General features: G+C 35.8%; 1 protein-coding gene and 1 pseudogene across 10 annotated transcripts in view; one reads left to right on the top strand and one right to left on the bottom strand.

The window, feature by feature from the left end:
• Nucleotides 1-19,976, top strand: part of MIER1 (MIER1 transcriptional regulator) — a 60,819-nt gene that overhangs the window by 10,363 nt on the left and 30,480 nt on the right. For 9 of the 10 annotated variants that reach the window (XM_047868825.1, XM_047868828.1, XM_047868826.1 and 6 more), the window contains 2 exons: nucleotides 4,945-4,969; nucleotides 9,849-9,994. In XM_047868825.1, coding sequence (XP_047724781.1) covers nucleotides 4,945-4,969; nucleotides 9,849-9,994 — 171 coding nt within the window. Of the gene's footprint in view, nucleotides 1-4,944; nucleotides 4,970-5,098; nucleotides 5,136-9,848; nucleotides 9,995-19,976 lie in introns of all 10 variants that reach the window. The other variant, XM_047868835.1, reaches the window with a different exon arrangement.
• LOC125171655 (60S ribosomal protein L7a-like) lies at nucleotides 17,369-18,320 on the bottom strand (annotated as a pseudogene).

Below are 19,976 nucleotides of genomic sequence, written 5' to 3'. Positions count from 1 at the left end.
AAATGAAACTGAGCAGAGTTGATGCAATTTGTCCTAAGTTGTGCAGTTAGGCTGTGGCACAATTAAGAGTGGAACCTAGGCTTCTGAATTCCTAGTGCTTAATAATAGCAATTCATCCTCTGAGTTATTACTACTGTAGTCAATTTGCTAGTTTTACCAACACGACTTTCTTAATCTTTTTTATGCCCCCAAATTCTTCAGGGGAAAGTTAAGTGACTTAGTTTTGTATGGAGGAAGAGAAATGGTGAGCACAGTTCCCCTGCTTTCTCCACCTGGAGGAGGGGCATCTAACTCCTTCCTGGCTTCTATCCCCATCACTTGAGAACCTCTGATTTAGTTAGCAGCGTCTATATTGTTAAGTAGGTGATGATAACAAAGAAATGGTGGTGGAATTAGTTTGAGGGGAGAAATTAGTTCAAACAGTTATGTTTATTTGAAAATATGCTTTTGATTGCCTGGAATATATGAATCTGATTACTTCATTTTTACCTTTTTTTTTAAATGGTTATATTCTAGATTACTGTGTTCTAGAGACACATTTGAAGATATCTGAGGCATTTAATATTTGTTACAAGTATTAGCAATTTGATCAACTAAATCCTATGTGTGGTGAAGATATAAAAGTCAGCTGTTCATTTTTTAATTTGATTTAGCCTACTCATACTCTGTGTGACTGTCTAGTTATGGTTTCTGTCTCAGATAATTATGTATGCACCTAAAAGAAAACTAGGTTATTTTTCTAAATGATACATTTGTTAAAAAAAAAAAAAAAGTGGCTAGCAATAGGTTTTCTTAAAAATCTAAAAGTAGAGGAAGGAAATGAAAATTGCTCATAATTCCATAAGATAATCTCCACTGACTTTCTTAAAAAAAAAAACCAGTAATACTAACAAGTGGTTAGAAAATTCCAATAGTATAGAAGGGTATAAAATGAAAAAGACTTTCTTTCCCCAGCCCATTCCCTAGAGATAACTATTGTTACAGGGTTTTTTTTGTGTGTACTTTTGGAGAAAAAAAAAAATGTCATTTATATTACAGCCCAAGTCACCCCCTTCTCTACTTTTTTTTTTTAACTCCTAATATATGTATGAATAAATAAATAAATGTTTTTTACATTTTTTCCCTCATTCACCACAAACAGACTTGTCTCTTTTTAACGGATTAATAGTGTTTGGTTGCTTGGAAGAACAGTATTTCATTTCTAACTAGTTAAATGATAGACTTGAAAATTTTTTCCCAACTTTTTGCTATGAACCACTTTATGGTAACGACTGTTAAACATGTATCTTGGTATGCTTTCTTAGGCTTATCAGTAGGATAATTTCATATTAGCAAAATGATCACTAGAAGGGTTAAACCAACTTGTATTTTTCTACCAATGATGTATGAGTGCATCATAAATACATTTTCACTTCTAATGAAAAATTTTCTTTACTATTTGCATTTTCTAGTTTGTGCCTTTTCGAAAAATACAAAAAAAAAGTTACAAATGAATACCTGTTTTACAGCTCTAGTTTTAAACAGGTACTAATTTGTGCATCATTAATGGTAGATGTTGCAGGTTTTTCTGGAAGATATTGTTAAAGATACCACTTCCTAAATAGACATAGATAATAGTCTGACATGACAGATGATAATTTGCAGTCACATTTTAAATATACTTTGAACAGATGAAAAACATTCAAAAAAGAAAGAAAGTAAGGGGGAGGAAGGAAAGAGGTAAAGAGAAAAGATTTTTAATATAGTTGTTCCCTTGGAAGGTATAGAAATATTCAGGTTGTAGACTTCAGTTCCACCTTCACCACTTACCATGGATCAAGTCACATTATCTCCCTGGGTTTGCTAATCTATAAAATGATGTTGGCAGAGTGGGTATTATTGCCAGGTATGTAGTTATGATCAAGTAACTTTATGCATTTGAGAATATGTAGTACTATATAAATGTAAGCTGGTTCTGCTCTTCTAAATACCTGAATAAAAAAATGCTCACATTCTGTACTTAAATTTCCTGTATTATGATAGTGAACTTTTACTTTGAAAAATAATTTTTTTGCCTGCAGTTGGGACAAAAGTAATGTATAGTATAAAATTTTCAAATGCCAGTTTTCTAAAAGGTCAGTTTTTAAATTAATTGAGTATAATAAACTTCTAAGAAATATCTCACTTTCACCCAGCCCAAATGGAAACAGTGGAATTATATTTTGAACATGGAATACTAAAATGTATGTCTAGAGGCATATCTCCCTACTTCCCCTTCCCTATCCTAACCTAGGTACACATCAGTCAAATTACAGTTCTTGAAACATTCCAGTATTTCTGATGTAAAATGGTCATTAATGCTGTCTTTGAATACTGGGTGTTCTTTCTGCCAGCTAACCGTACAAATAATACCAGTCCTCTGAATATTTGGTATCTTAATTAACGGAAAATATTTGGGACCTTTTTCAGAACTTTAAAGTGATAGATAACTTTACCAATACAACACAGCAATCCGTATGGTATTGGCAGTTAGTGCTTTTTGAGGCCTTTTAAAACCTGCAAACGCCATTCACAACTCAGTGTCTTTGTTATTGCCAGTACCTAACATCTGTGAAAATGTACCTTTTATTCAGAAGAAGAATGACATTTTTAATCAGAAACCCCTTTTTATCAGAAGACTGTTAAATGGAGTAATTATTAAGAGTGTTCAAAAAGAACTAAATGCTCAAAGAGCCATTTCTCTTAAGCTCCTAATTTGAAAGTAATGCTGATTTTCTTGTTTCTGCCCTGCAATATTTTCAGAAGTTTACTAAAAAGGAAAAACAGCACTGTGAGGCTACTTTGTGAGTGGCAAACCTGGGACCAGATAAAGACAGTCATCGTTGCCGTAGCCTTGGACAGAAATTGTGCTTAAACTTGGGAAACAAAGCATAACTGCATGACATAAAAGTAGATTAATATTTTAAAATATTGATTTGCTGTGTAATAATTTGTGTGGTGGTTATATCCGTTTTGAGCTTAGAAGTGTGTTACTCTGCCCATAAGATGTTAAGCAAGCTAGAAACCCTTTTTATAGTTACATTACTCTATCACCCTGCTTTTCAGCTTCCTGTTAGAGGAATGGAATTAATAAGTAGCACTGGTTTGACTCTGTGTGGCAGAGCAACTTTTAAGTAAGGGTAGTGGTGTGACACTTGAAAAATATATAATACTGACTACTGTCAGTCTTTTATTGAAGTAAGTTGATGCTATAGTCAAGAGCCATTTTAAGAATTAAAAGGGAAAAAAAATAGGACCCTTGGGAAGTGTGCTTCAAAAGAACCTAAGTCACCATGTACAATAGAGAATGTCATACTTAATACAATAGCATACTATGGACAGTTTCAAAATAGAATTTTAACACCTTAAAAGAAATTTGTCTTAGATGCCTAGCTTTTGAAAAATTCGTCACTTTCCTCATTTTATTTTGTTCTTCTCCGCTCCCTTCCACATTAGTTACCAGAAAGAAGGAAAATAGACATCTTCCTTATGATGGGGTTATGTCCTGATAAACCTATCATAAGTTGATAATATTAAGTCAAAAATGCATTTAATATACTTAACCTACTGAATGAGCATCATAGCTTAGGCTGGCCTACCTCAAACATGGTTAGAACACTTACATTAGCCTACAGTTGGGCAGAATTGTCTAACACAAAGCCTATTTTATAACAATGTATTGAATATCTCATGTACTTCATTGACTACTAGACTGAAAGTGAACAACAGAAAGGTTGTATGGGTACACAATGGTTATAAGTGTATTGGTTGTTTGCCCTCGTGATCGCATGCCTGACTGGGAGCTGCAACTAGCTGCCACTGCCCAGTATCACAAGATAGTATCATACCACGTGTTGGTAGCCCAGGAAAAGATCAGAATTCAAACTTCGGTTTCTACTAAACGGGTATTCCTTTTGCACTATCATAAAGTTGAAAAATCGTAAGTTGAGCCATAATTGTCAGGGACTGTCTGTGCTGGAATAACTTATCCTTGCTAATAATTTTGGGCTTCTAGCATGCCTGACTTCTAATGGGCATGAAATAGCTCTGAATGAATAGGAAAGGTTTTAACTATGAAGCATATGCCATTTGAAGCATCTTGAGTTTTTGTTATATATTTACAGAAGTTTATGTTTGTATATGACTTGTTTATAATTTTGAATTAACTGAATTTAGATAAAATAATAGCCTCAAACCGTCAAGTGGTCGTATTACCAAAATAAGTTGCTAACAGTGTTATCTTTAAATTTTCTAAATGCTTATAGTTAAATTTATGAGGGGTAGAATGCTACAGTAGAAGCAGCATGTTATAATTGGGAATGTTTTTGATTTTTTCATCAGAGACCTTAACCTTTCTAGACTTTAACTCAAAGGTTACTAATTCTGTGATAATTTAAAAATATGTTGTTTGTTGTAAAGTTAGCCTAATGTACTATTTGGTGCTTAATAACATTTTACTTTTTCCTTCTACTTTATACAACATAATTTTTACTTAAAATTAATGTCTTGAAGTGTTTTTGCCTCCCTTCTTTCACGTATTTTAAGCCAGAGGCCAGCTTGTTAGTGAATCTTGTGTGTAATTTCCCCTTTATTGATAAGAGAAAATATTTCAGAAAGTTCTAATATCTAAAATCAGATCTCTTAAGCTGCATATGTTATGAGATCCATATTTGCCTTTAAAATCTGAGTCAATTTCATATTATTGTCTTCATTTCTAGATTTAGGAGTGTTTGGGATTTTTATATGTTTAAATATAATGTCAGAGAAAAGATTATATAGAAGGTTTTAATTTGTCTTAGATAATTCAGATGTAAAAACTTAACTGTGATCTTTGATGTCAAACTGGTCCTTGAGTAATTCCTGTAAATTTTGCACAGATTTACTTTACAAAGATGCTAATATTTCTTCTTTTCTCCCCCTCCTCAGCCATCTGTTGAGTCTTCAAGTCCAGGTAAGTATTTTCTGTATTTTCTATAATTTCTGTTTGACTAACATTTGTCCTATTATAAAAAGCCTAGAGGAGTTAGACTGTCATCTGACTTGCTTTTCTTCTGAATGCTTCTTTTCTCTGGGGAAAAAGAAATGGATGAAATATTTGACTGCCCATGAAAGTACAGGTGAGGCTGCTGTGAGTTCAACCTCATGACTACTTGTAGGTTCACTTTTTTTATGAATTACTACGTGTATTTCTTATAGGTTTTAATTGATATTCGATTTCAAGTAAATATGAAGTGTGTTTTTTCAAAAGGAGTCACTAACTTAGAAATATTTGCTTGTATAGGAAGCTCAAAGTTTTTGAGGAAAAAAATGCATTTAGTGAGGGAGAAAAAAAGAAGCAGAACATTCAAAAATGAATATTCAATGTTATAAATTAAGGAGGTTATGTTTAGATTGAGTAGGATCTGATTTTACCCACAGACCATATAGAGGTTGCAAACGTGATCTTTTAAATTTTTTTCTTTCTAATGTTTGTTATTTTTGAGAGAGCGAGAGACAGAGTCTGAGCAGGGAAGGGGCATAGAGAAAGAGGCAGACACAGAATCTGAAACAGGCTCCAGGGTCTGAGCTGTCGGCACAGAGCCCGACATGGGGGGTCAAACTCCAGAATGGCGAGATCATGACCTGAACCAAAGTTGGATGCTTAACCGACTGAGCCACCCAGGCGCCTCGCAAACATGTGATCTTTGACCTATATCTGGGCCACAAATCACTCTAGTGATTTTAAAAACCTAGAATATTTTATATAAAATCTGAATTTAGGCTTCTCATGATTAGTCAGAGGTTCTGGCACTACTGGGTACAGCATTCCTTTATAGCAACAATTGGTTGGAGCCAAATAGCAGTCAGGAAAGAGCCCAGTCTGCCTTGGTGTCCAGAAACTTCACCAAGAGAGAGGACTGTCTTCTACAGTGGAGTTCGTGTAAGGAACAGTGCGAGATAGTTAAAGAGTCAGGAAGGGAGTTCTCAGAGTCAGGGTAATGTTTTATTTGAAAACATCATATATATATTGAATAGGTATGATACATTACTGAATTTTCCAGATTATTAAAGCAGTCTTTCTATGTTGTAAATTTTAGAAAGAATGTTTGTAAAAATGCTTAATATATGCCTTTTTTAATGGTTTAGGATTCTTTTCATGAACACAAATAGTTGTATTCTATGTAGTACGATGTATGAAGTAAGAGTTGGATTAGGATACCTCCAGATCCCTTCCAAATGACTAGTGTGCTCAGTTGACTGTGAGTTTTTTTTGTGTTTATTTAGCTACAAATGTCTTATTCTTTCTAATAGGCTTGGAAGTAAAGTATATCAGGCGTTGTGACATTTCTGAAACTCAAGGATTTTTTTAAACTTATTAGTTTATAAATATGTTCTGGATGGTTGAGGTTGGAAGTAATCTGACCTCATAAATAGCAGATTATTTGTATCCTTTTTGGGACATGGAATTGTACCCAATATTTTTTTTCTTTCAAACACAGACATCTTTTTCATCGAAAAAGTGGGTTCTGGTTGTTTCTGTTCATGTTGTCACATTGCAAATAGACTGAGTTTTAGATATTTTTCAATGAATTTTTGAGAAATTCATCAAGTAATACATAGGCACAAAAAAAGTAATTACTTCAAAGGTGATACTAATGGCTTTCTCAGTTTCCATTGCATTTGAATTGGCCTAGGCTGAACTGCAAGAATAGCGGAACTTGAAGAATACAGTGTTTTCGATGGCCTTTACTACTTGCTGAATGCTTATACAAATAGATTGATTTTTTTTGGTTTTGGGCTAAGGAAGATCTTTTGAAGTAGATAGTGTTTGTAATATCAGGTTTCTGCCCAAGGGAATATTTATTGTCCTTACAATACTAATTGTAGGCAGTTAACAAAAGTTGGTGGGAAAAAATTAGGAATAGAGGCTTTATGTAAAAAAATTTTTGGTCCACTGGTAAGAGGCTGTGTCCTTTGTAACATCTGTACTTTGGAATTGATATTAGTAATAAGAGTCACATGACCCAGGCTCAGTAATTTGTCTCTGGACTTTCCCAGTGTAAACCTGTACAGGTAAAATACAAGACTTTACCTGTAAGACTAGTAGCCATTAGATGTAGGGATTTAAGGAAGGGAAGGAAATAAAATTATTAAATGAATGCACATGATATGTTTAATTTATCTTTTGAATCTTTGAAAAGATGTAAGATACCTTAGTAATTTTGTATTAGGGTACAATTTTATTACCAAGCTGACACTTGCCTTAACTCTGAAGCAAAATATTTATTTACACAAAGCACCAGACTCCCTGCCCCTAATAATTTATTTTGGGGATTTTTACCTTGAGGAGACAGCCTAGTAGGCTAGGAAAAGAATGGTTAATTGGTCTCAACAAGGCAAAAATAAGTCAAGTAAAACCAAGAAGTCAGATTAAGGCAAGAAAAGTGAAATTGAAAGTTAGAAAACAGTGTGGTATATATATATGGAGAGGATTGGAGTGAGAAGGGGAAAAAGGTTCACCCACACTTTGTTATTTCTTGTAATGAGAGGGTAAAGTGGCAAGGCTTTATAAATGGCTTTGGAAGTAATGACAAAAAATGGGAGACTTCAGGTAAGTAATATAGCACTCAACTTGGTGCTGTGTACTCATGTGAGTTTGTTTTGTTTTTGTTTTAGTTGGTGAAAGAGTATACGTAGTTAGGAATTAAGCATAATTATTTTTTACAATATTTGCACTCAATAGGAATTAGGGTAATAGTGTACAAAGTTGTGGTGTGAGGTTGTTCTAGGATCTTCCTGCCTACAAAGGAGAAGAAAAGTACAGCATGATTTGTAGGAATACATGATTATTGACTAAGTGTCCTAGAAGGTTGCTGTGTGAACTGACAAGTTTTGGGAATGTTTTTTCATTAAAAACTCAAAAAGAAGGAATAATGATTGGGACTATTAGGGACTTATCCCTAATAGTCTGTTTTTCAAGAAGTCAACTTCTAACGCTTTGTTTTACTTACTGGTTCTCTCACTGGACTGAAGGAAGAGCACACTGATGTAATATATTACTAGTTAATGGTCTTAACCTTTGTTATTAAGTAAAAAGCTACAACTAAATTAGTGGCTCTCGAATTGTTTTCTCATGGAGCTTTTGTGTCTAGTCCCTCAGCCAGTACCAAGGTGCTGTATTAAAACTATGCCATGCTTTTCTTAATTATCCAAAGAAATTAACACACTTTTCTAAATGTTTTTATTTTATAAATCATTCTAAAACTTTGATAGTTTGTTAACTTAATTTGTACTATAAGGTGATTCCTGATTTAGAAATAATAGTTATTTTATATTTAATATTAGTATTATGTTCGTCAAAGAGCAGGATGACTTCTAAGTGCTTCACCACCTGATCTGGCTTGCAGTTCAGTCATCTTAGTAAAAATAGGTTCTCTTCAGGTATTCTTTGAGGCAGGATACTTAATGTCTCTGAGGCTGTGGCTTGCAGGAAGCTTAGAATGCAGTAAAAGCACAGGCACTGAATTAGCAGACCCATGATTCAGATTCCGTCCTTGCCACCTACTGGCTCTGTGAGTTTAAACGTGCTGCTTAAACTCAGCCTCAAGTTTTGGTTTTGTTCAAGTTTGGGTTTGAAGATTAAATGAGATACAATGTATGTGAAGTGCTTGAGCCATAGTATTTGGCACACAGTAAGCACTCAGAATATGGTATTTACACTGAAAATTGAGGGAGATGACAAGAACCCTGAACCTTGAGTGTCCCCTTATCCCTAATAGTCTGTTTTTCAAGAAGTCAACTTCTAACGCTTTGTTTTACTTACTGGTTCTCTTACTGGACTGAAGGAAGAGCATACTGATGTAATATATTACTAGTTAATGGTTTTAACCTTTATTATTAAGTAATACAACTTTTTAACAGTTTTAATTGATAAAAGAAATTGCTGATTGATGTTTTAAATGTTAAATAACTCGTTTATTCATAAAAAAATGAATTTGTAAACTTAAGTCCAGGTTTGGCAATAGCCAATTGTGGGGTAGTTTATAGAATGTATATGCTGAGCATTTGCAATCTACTATTACAGGCTTGACCCTATTGAGTACAGCAGTATTCCCCAGCCAGCAGGCTAAAAATAGATTAGCTTACACATCAGTTAGCTATTAGATTATTTTTAATGAGTTCATAAGAGTTCTGTATGCCATTTTAATAAATTTCAGTTTTATATTCTCTATCTGAATTATTTCAGACCAAAATCAACTAAATAAATTAAGGACGGCTACTTACATGTTGAAATATATTTCCGTGGAAGTGCTAATAGAATAATATTTGAATGTAGCTGTATTTTCATTACACTGTGTATTCAGATGACTGTATATCTCCCATGACTGTATTCTCATGGGCCATAAGGACTCATACTCATTGGGTCTATTAAATATCAGTCAGATGATTAAGAATTGTGGTTTTCCCACATGAATTACCATTCTTACTTGATGTGATCCATTATTCTTTACAACTGAAATTTTGTGTTTAGATGACAGTACTCTTTTTAAGAGCTGTACACACTTTTTTTAAAGCTATACTGCTCCCACCCCACCAGTTACAATTTTAACTGTGAATATATAGAGGTGAAACAGGACAAAAAATAATCCCTTAGAGAAGAGTATTTTTTACAGGGACAGAGTGATGAGTAAGGGTAAGAATTTTAGAAAACTAGTACTCAATGTGCATGGCTTTTCCCTGATACTTTTGTTTGACCTGTATCCAACTTCAAATAACATACACATTAAATGAATATTAATAAGATAACACTTCATTTGGTTTACCAAACTTTTTAAAATATTCTTTACCAGGAGGTTCAGCAACGTCAGATGACCATGAATTTGATCCATCAGCTGACATGCTGGTTCATGATTTTGATGATGAACGAACATTAGAAGAGGAAGAAATGATGGAAGGAGAAACAAACTTCAGTTCTGAAATAGAGGATCTTGCAAGGGTAAATAACAGTAAGAGCTAGAGGATGAAGTAGTTAACGGCTTTTTTTGCAGATAGAGGAAACATTTGAAATTTTCATTCTCTACCTTTGTTTTTGGGGAAGAGTGGTGTTACATATAATTGATAGTGAAAAATTCTATGTGGTTATAGGTGAGATATTTAAAGTTTGAAATGAAAGGCATTTTTTAAAAAAAGGAATAGCTATTATGTGGAATAGAATTACTTGAGTAAAACATCACAGTTATCTGGTCAAAAATAGGCTATAAAGGTATGCTGAATTTCCTCTTACATACCTCTGTCCTCTCCCAGTTACTGACCTTTTACTCGCACCCTTTCAGAACCAGAATTTTTAAAAAAATTTAACGTTTATTATTTTTGAGAGACAGAAAGAGACAGAGTGCGAGCAGGGGAGGGGCAGAGAGAGAGGAAGACAGAATCCGAAGCAGGCTCCAGGCTCTGAGCTATCAGCACAGAGCCCGACGCGGGGCTCTAACCCATGAACCATGAGATTATGACCTGAGCCGAAGTCTGACGCTTAACCGACTGAGCCACCCAGGCACCCCGAGCCAGAATTTCTTAATAGTGGTCATCATGTTTCTCATTTCCAATTTATTCCATAAAGTACTCTGGATAGTTTCTGTCCCCTCCTACCAAGATGACCAATGATCTTACTATTCTATTCATCATTTTTCTCTCTATTCTCAGCCATATTCAACAGTTACTGCTTCCTTTTATTTGAATTCTGGAGTACCCTACCGTCCAGTTTTTCTTTTCTGTTTGTTTCTATTCAGTATCCTTTGCAGACTCATTTTCCTTCACCAAAGGTGAATTTGGAATTTAAATTTAGAATTCCCTAATTCTCAGTTCTGGATTTTTCTTCTGTCTATAAATCAGTGCGCCTCAGAATGTAGTATGAGAGTCAGCTGCTTCAGAATTGCTCATAGACTTAAGAAATGCGGGTTTCTATGCCTCTCCCCAGGCATATAATTAGACTCTCTGTGGGGTATATACACACCAAATTTGAAAATTACTAAATTAGGTGATCTGTTCTAATCCATTCCCATAGTGTCAGTATTCTCTGTTTTTCTAGCATTAATATATTCCCTATTCCCAATTTTGTTTAACCTCCTGCTTGACATTTCTGCTTGGATATCTCCATAGACATCTTTACATTTTAAATGTCCAAAGCAGAACTGTTGATTGATCTCCTACTTCCTCCATCTGTTCCTTCCCTATCCTCAACATAAAAAATGGCACTGTTTTACCTTATTGCCTAAATCAGAAATCAGGAAATCCTCTTCCTTCATTCCTAATACCAATCCTGAATAAGCCTGTCATTTCTTTCCACAAAGATACCTCTTATCTGACTGTTGTTCTATCTCTGCTGCCACTGTCTTGCCCAGGTCACCATCATTTCTAGCCTAGCCTATTACCATAGCTTCCTAACTGGATTCTCCATTTTTAAAAGAGGATTCTCCTCTTTTACCATTCTTTCATCCGGTATATTTCTATAATAATCATGATGGTATTTTCAAAATACTAGTGCAGTTGTGTCAGCCTTTTATTTAAAACTGCAGTGTCTTCCTGTTACATGGGAAGAAAATCCAAACTCCTTGACCTGGCCAGCAAGGCCCCTGTCATGCTGTTACATACCCACACCAGGTGCTTCTGTTCTTAGATATGCTGTTTCTTCCTGCTTCAAGGCCTTTCAGCTCTTTCCTGCTCCTCGGTATGTGTTTTCTGAGGCTGGTTCCTTATCCCCTTAAGTCTGGGCTTAATGTTGCCTTCTCACAGTGACCTTACCTGTTCCCAGTTAGCTTTTTTTTTAATCCACTGTACCCCATTCAATGCTTTCTTTATAACTAACACAATTTGTAATTATATGTTTGTCTCATTTATTGTCTGTGTCCTCATTTAGTCCCATGAGAGGAGGGACAGTGTTTTATTCACCCGTGTATTTCCTGGTGGTGGTCAAACTTTTTGGATGAAAGGATAAATCACTGGTATGCTCTTATTAAAATGTATTGTGTATATGATCTGCTACACCCCATGACAAAAAGAACATACAAAATAAGTAAGACGTAGTGTCAGCCTTTACACGTTTAGCGTACATAATATTTTGGAAAAATTAATTCCTGTATAGTAATATGTGTTGCCGAGTTTTAGTTTTTATATTGCACATTTAAAGAACTAGAAAAGGAATTCTATTACTATTTAGTCAAATCTTGTCAGATGGTCCCCTTTTGGATCTTTTAGTAATTAAAACTAGCTTAATCCACAGTGCCTAAGCAATTCAGTGTTTTATTGTTTTAAGCCAGAAAACAATTGGTCTTAGTGACCATGATGTATAGTTGTTATAAAAGCTTTTCAAGAATGGGTTAAAAAGCACTTGAGGAGCCTGGAGTCAAAACTGTTCTTTACAAGAGGCTAGAAAGTCATTCAGAAGACTGTTAGAGTTTGTTTGAATGATCTAGAACCTACGTGAACATCAAAGGAAATGGTTGATTTAGGGCTCAATCGCAGTCACTTCATATATTCATTAAATGGAAGGCAGTTATTTGCCTGTATTTCACAGAAACTTCTATCACTTTACGTGTATTTTCATTTCTGAATAACCTATCCATGGGATAACCCTGAAAGGAGGAAAATCTTATATATTCCATTTTCTCACACTCTACGTTGCTCAAATAATTAAGTAGTCACTCAGGAGGAGATAATCAGTACAGGTTGTGTGGTAGAATGATTATTGGTTGTTGTTTTTTTTTTTTTTTTCTGTTTCTGAAAACAGGCTATTACATTTAATTAGTACAAAATTGCTAATGAGCTTTGCTAAAAGTTTGGGCGTGTTGTTGTTTCCTATTTCTCCTTTATTCTGCCTCCTTTGGTCTTTTACAGCCTCCCCATATTTGCTTTCAGGTGACCCTTCCTTAGGAAAAAGAATTTAAAATAGAATTTTTTATAGAGGATATAGAAAGGAAGAGAAAGGGGAGCCAATCTTTTATCATTCTCCTCAAACAGGCTGTCTTACATCTTTTCAGATGCTTCTAACTTTTCCCAGAATAATTAAAATTTAGGTTTAAGTTGCGCATAATTACCAATGCTTTCATCTGTAACCTGCAGCTAAGCTAGTTTAGGGCCAATATGTTGTGTTTCTTAAAGTTATAAACTTTTTAGGTATGAACCAAACCAAACTGGTTTTTGTTTTTATTTAAAAAATGAGCCAGATTTTCTCACTGATTACTGATATTCTTTTATACAAATGAAACATTACAGTTCTGTCAAGAATCAGTTAGGTGATTTTTTACCTGGCATGTTGGTTGTATGACATGGACTTCTGATGTAATTGTGGCAGAATTTTGACTAGCAATTCATTCAGGAATTGTCAATAATTGCATGGCGTGTAGTTTTAAGTTCATTCAGTTTGAAATCTAAAGTTTTAAGTGAAAAGTAGCTTTTCATAGAAGAAGCTTTGATGTTTGTTGTTACATTTGTACAGTTCAATACAGGCATGAATCTTAATATAAAATAATTATGTAAGTTCAGCATTTGAATATTTTATAGAATTAGATATACAGGTTAGAATTTATAGTGGTAATCTTAGAAGGGGTATCAGAATCGTTCCTGTAGTGAATATACTTTTGTTTGCTTGAGTAGCAATATGCAAGCTGGCTTAACTCTGTTTTTCAAATGTACTCTTAAAATTCAAAGTCTTGTTTTGAATGGCACAAATGTAGCAGTCTGTTTGGGAGAAGGGGGATCAGGATCAGCTATATCTTTACGTATTTATCTGTATTTTTTAAAAAATCATGTTATAACAATATTATACTTAATACTCATTTTGAAGTGCTAGACACATAACCATCTGGTGAATCTCCAGAACTGGAAAATAAAGATTAAAATGTGAGAGGGTTTTGTGAAGTGTACACATGACAAGAATTACATAGAATAAAAAGAAACCCCAGTGTGGGAGTTCTAAAGAAAAGTTAACTGCCTCCATCCCTTTATAGTTTATCTTATAGTGAAGCCCCAACAACCCCAAGAGGTTGTTTACCTTAGGAACGGTCTGGTCTCTCTAGTCCAGTCTGGATGTGTAGTCCCTTATGCCATCCTGGCTGGAAATCAGTCTCTTTCCTCCTCCTTCCCCTCTTCTTTCAGTAGCATTTACTGGTAAATTGGTTGTGGTACACAGTATAAGAAGCGTACTGTGTCCATCCAACAGATGACCCTTGAATAGCCAATATCTGCTGTCTCCTGCAGTCATTTCTATAAAGACTAACATGAACGCAGCTGAGAGGGACCCACTCCTCTTTGGCTGGCAGATGGACACCACTCCAACCTTAAAATAGTGCTGTAGTTATTTGGTAACTTTACTGTTTTGAAGTTATATGGCAGATAGATAAAATGTCTTTTGAAAACATCTGTTCTTTTCACCTCCAGCTAGCCTCCTTTTAGGTTATGCAGACATGATTGCTCCTCTTTTTGTTACCGTGCTTAGTCAACTTATTTCCTTTTTTTTTTTTTTTAATTTTTTTTTTTTCAACGTTTATTTTTTGGGACAGAGAGAGAGCATGAACGGGGGAGGGGCAGAGAGAGAGGGAGACACAGAATCGGAAACAGGCTCCAGGCTCTGAGCCATCAGCCCAGAGCCTGACGCGGGGCTCGAACTCACGGACCGTGAGATCGTGACCTGGCTGAAGTCGGACGCTTAACCGACTGCGCCACCCAGGCGCCCCTCAACTTATTTCTTAAAGCACAATATGCAAGTATAGTCCATGTTCCTGTATTTTTATTCATTTTGTGCTATGTCCATATCTTCCATATATTTCATTCATTCATTCATTCATTCATTCATTTATTGAGAGAGAGAGAGACAGCGCGCACTTGTGCACGCAAGCAAGGGAGGTGCAGAGAGAAAGAATCCCACACAGGCTCCACTCTGTCAGCGTTAGTACCCAACATGGGGCTCAGTCCCATGAACCGTTAGGTCATGACCTGAGCCGAAATGAAGAATCGGACGCTTAACCAACTGAGCATCCCAGGCACCCCTTCCTTATATTTCTTATTCCTTATATTTCTCGGTTTTGAGGAAGGCAGTACATATGCATGTATATGTAAAGGTACTGTGAAACATTTAGTCAGACTTCCTGATTCAAAACTCTACTGCAGGTGTGTGACTCTGGACAAGTTACTTAATTTCATTAAGCAGCAGTGTTACTACAAGGATGATATACGTAAAACATTTAGCATAGTGTCCTATGTGATAATCACTCAATAAATCTTAGTAGTTTTTATCATTCATAAAATTCTCAAAGGTACTTGTAACCCCCAAACTGTGACATTCCATTCTACTTGACCCATAATTTTTTCTTTCACTTTGTTTCTCCCATTTCTATACTTACATACTACATTTGTATGGATGGTAATAAGACACTACTACTTTCTTGTGGTGTTTCAGTTTAACTTGAGGAAAGCCCCTTATTAGTACCTTATGGAACATAGACTTTGACCATATAAGTTAATGAGAGATTATCTGGAACAGGTGACTGGCAGACCCCAGTATAATAATGTGCTGAGTCAGCCACATTTTATTCAGCTTTTAGTCTTTTTTCAGAGACAAATGGCAAGGAACATTTGTTTTATAGGGTATCATTACTGTTTATATCAGTATTTTTGGAGGCAAATAATAGAGATCCATCTTGAACTTACTTAGACAAAATAAGGAATTTAATGTAAGGCTCATGTAATTTTAATAAGGGCAGGGAGATATTTAGTCCTTAGGGACTCAGTGCCACCAAAAGATATTTTCTGTTTCTGCTGTTCTACATGGTGGCATCCTTTTTAGACCAACTTTGTTTATATGCTGTCAGTTTCCAGGTCTCCAAGATGTACTGCTTAAGATACTCTATGTTTTTTTAGCTGCTGTTGGTACAAATCTGGAAACAAACTATGGCCAGGCTTGGGTCACGTGCCCATTCCAAACTTATGGCCAGGAATGCAGTGATTCCAATTGGATCAGATGCTATGTAGTCCAGAAAGTGAGCTCTCAATCAAAATACATGCTTGGAATGGAGGAAAGAACATTCCTGAAAGAAGATGAATATGGAAATAGAAAGAGAAAGGATTTGAGGGGGTGGGGCAGACAATAAATTATCCTTACAGGGTACTTGTTAAATGCTACGTACATCCATTAGTGCATAGTAGGGACATAATAAATGCTACTTGAATTTGAAACTGAGGATTCCTCAGCAAAATTGATTTTGGTTTTTATTGTAGTACTTGTAGCTCAGTGTTTGTTGCAAGATCTTCACTTTATACCTTAGTTGAAGTAAGATATTTTTTATACTAATGTCAAACTCTGTCTTGTATTCCTCAGTCAGTCTTGATTGTTGTTTACTAACTTGTTGCTTACTAACTTGGTATTAGGTGACAAGAAATTAAGTTAAAAGTCAATACCTAAGCAAAAGCATAAAACCGCTATATCCTTTATTGTTAATATTAAGCAAGCATTTCCTCAGTGGAATAGGCAAGGATATTTTGTTTACACGTGATAGAACCCAGCTAAAATTAACTTTGAAGTTTATTAGAACTTTATTGGTTTTAATTTATTGTTTTTAATATTTCTTAGAACTGTTTTAGAAGTCATATGAATGTGTATCTGGGAATAAGGAGTGTCTAGAACAGAGATTCAGTGTCACCAAGACCTCTTAATCACTCTTTACTAATGGTTAAATCCTGTTGATTTCTTCAAGGTCTCTTGAGTTTTTTCTCTACCACATCCACTAATTTAACTAGTTTAGGCTCTAATTATACTACATGTGAACAATAGCAGTGGATTCCAACCTAGCTCTGTCTCTGGCAAACTAAATCTTTCCCTGCCAAAGTCCATCTGGAACATTTTGTTACATGTATAATCTTCCCTAAGCCCTTGTAGTGTCAATCACTGCTCAACAGTTACTCTCAAATGCAGTCAAAAGTAGAGCGTAACACTTCCTACTAGAAACTAAGTGAAACTAGAGAAAGGTAAAAATACAAGATCGAACTTACTTTAGTTACTACAGATGCCTTCTGCTCTAATTAGGGTAACCTTGTATTCATTTTTGTTTCTGTACGTGTGCGATAGTCATTTCCTCTGACTTGAGTGACTTTTCTTTATCTGTCAGTTCTGTTACTGTCTCTTCACATTCAGTTAGGTCTCCAAATGTATTGTGACCAACCACTTTCAATTCTCCCCCGTTCTCTGCTTAGTCAATATTAGCAGTGTTGCTAAATTTTTCTTTGAGAAATAAAAAGTGAGTCACAGTTCTTTTTTTTTTTTTTTTTTTTTTTATTTAAAGGGAACTTTTTTATTGCTTTTTATGTACAGAAGACTCAACATTTAGCCCAGCTTGGTGGCCAGTTGTTTAGCCTTTGTCTTTTCTAGCTTGGCAGTGTGAGCTACTGACTTTGCATCTAGGATGTTGCCTCCCCAGTGACCGCAGATCTCATCATATCTGTCATGGTAATTGGTCCTGATGGCTTCCACCAGCTTGGCCAGAGCTCCTTTGTCTTCCAAGTTAACTTGTGTGAAGGTGACAGTGGTGCAGGTCTTCCTGTGGACCAAGTAGCCCAGCCTGGCCTTCCCCTTGATAATGCAGTGGGAAATCCCCATCTCACAACGCAGGACAGTCAGGACGACAACCAACTCAGGGGGATCCACAGCATGTGCAATCACTACCAACTGAGCCTTCTTGTTTCTGTTAAGTTGGTGACAGTATTAACCCCTGCTGGAAGGACAGACAGCCTCTTAATGGGGACATCCCCTTTGTCAGCAGCTTTCTTCTCAGCCCGGGTCAACAGTCTCTGTTTTCTTCTCTTTCTTCATCTTTGGTCTGTATTTATGGGTCAGCTAAAGCAGTAAGTAGCTCTTTGGCAGTCCAAGACATGGGTGAACTGGTTAATCCCGTGAGGCTCTTTCAGACATTGATAGAGACTAGCCCTTTGCTGCTGCAGTTGGATGTAGCGGGGCCATTTGACAAAGCAGGTGGGGTTCCTTTTGGGCTAGGTACCCTGTCCGATACCAAAACTCTTGAGCCTCTTCTCAAACAGCAGGTTGACCACCTTCTTGGCTTCCTGCTTCCTCATGACAGCAGGGGTTGGGGCTACCTTCTTCCCTTTAGCCTTCTTTCCTTTTGGCATCTTGGATGGCTGGAAGAGAGCTCAAGTGAATCATACTTCTTAAATGCTTATCTAGGAGGAAAAATTCTTGACCTAACCATGGAAATGAGACATTCCACGTTCCCGATAGTAATCAAAAAAAAACCCAAAAAAACAAAACAAAAAAACTGTTCCATGCAGTTAGTATGTCACCTATCCTTTTGACATATAACTGACCTGGGTTAACAGATGTTAGTGATAAGCCTTATTAACAATAATAATCAAACTTTATTACCTCTCACTGGAAAGGAAATTTGCAGGTATCTTAGACTGTAATATAAGTGGTTCTCAAGGTAGTCTCATACCAAGAGCATCAGTATCACCTGGCACATATAAAGTGCACATATAAGTGCAGATACTCAGGCCCAACCTCTGCCCTACTATAGTAGAAACTTGGATGGGGCCCAGCACTCTGTTTTGATAAGCCCTCAAGGTGATTCTGTTGCCCTCGAATATAAGAAACCAAAGCTAGAAAGCCCGCAGACATTTGATTGATAACCTACCTACTTTGTATGTTCTTTCAAAGTATCAGTTAACTCACTTTTAAAAATCAGACGTAATAGCAGTCTATATTAGGGAAGTTTTAAAGATGAGATATTGATGAAACAAACTCTTCATGAATTCTTAAGGTCTGTGTAACTGTTAGTTGCAAACTTAATGCTGAAGCTTTTTTGGTGCGTTCTTGTTCATAGTAGTGACTGCCATTGTCAGACCTTCTAATTTGTGGTATAGAATGAGTTTATGGAAAATACGAGCTGGGATTAGGTCTAGGTATTATAGAAAAGTCTCTCAGGGCATGAGGTTTCTTTCTGCTTGGTTTTCTTACTTGTACATAAAGGTAATAAACTGTCCCACTGGTGCTTTTAAAGATCTGTTGAGATTGCATAATACTCTTCCTTTGCTCTTGTTCAGAAGAGAGAGAATAAGATAGTGGAATCAAAGCACTTATCACAAATGTGCACATAGAAGACACTTTAGGGCGGCTGTTCGTTATTACTGTGTATACAACCAACCATTTCTGTAGCTTTCTTTTATTCTACTTTCTTGATTTTGAAGTTCTGTTTTAGTTCTTAAATCCTGATTTTCTAATTCCAAATTTCTGTGTCCTGTACCAGGTCCATGGTACGTGGATCTCTGCATGGATTAGATCCTTGAACACCTCAAGCACTGTTTGTGTTATTGCACTTTGAGAAACACAATAGGAGATGCCAGTTAAGTATGCCAGCTAGTCATTCAGCTGGAGTGGTAGTACCTTACCTGTTACAGTTACCACTTTTCAGGTTGTGGCTGTTGGGGGTCACCAGGGCTCTCAGAATTGATTTATCTTTTAGAGATAGATTCACAAACTAATATATAACTAGAATCTCCATTTACAATGTGAAATACCCGTGTTAAAAATAATTTTCTTCCTACCTCTTTCTATAAGAAAAATTTTTCAAATTATAAACAGTAGTTGCTTCCTGCACACAAATTCTGAGTGATGAGAGTTAAATGATCTAAGTACTTAGTGTCATCAGGTTATATCATCCAATCTGATTTATCCATCTCTATTGGAACAATGTATGTAACACATGGGCAACTTCTTTCTGTCCATGAATAATGCTGCAAGACTGCTGGAGAAATACAAAGCATGTTTTGTTTCATGGTTGCCCTTCTGGTAGGTTCAAAACTGCCTATTAAATTTTTCTCAGAGAGGTGGAGCAGGGGTTGTAGAAGGAGGGTGTGCGTGAATGTGTGTGTAATATGTTCAGGTGATTTGGATTACATTTTTTTTTAATGTTTATTTATTA

This window comes from Prionailurus viverrinus, chromosome C1 (genome assembly GCF_022837055.1).
Source record: "Prionailurus viverrinus isolate Anna chromosome C1, UM_Priviv_1.0, whole genome shotgun sequence".
NCBI lineage: Eukaryota > Metazoa > Chordata > Mammalia > Carnivora > Felidae > Prionailurus > Prionailurus viverrinus.
Note: the sequence above shows the minus strand (reverse complement) of the source record. Positions and strands in the feature narration are given on the sequence as shown.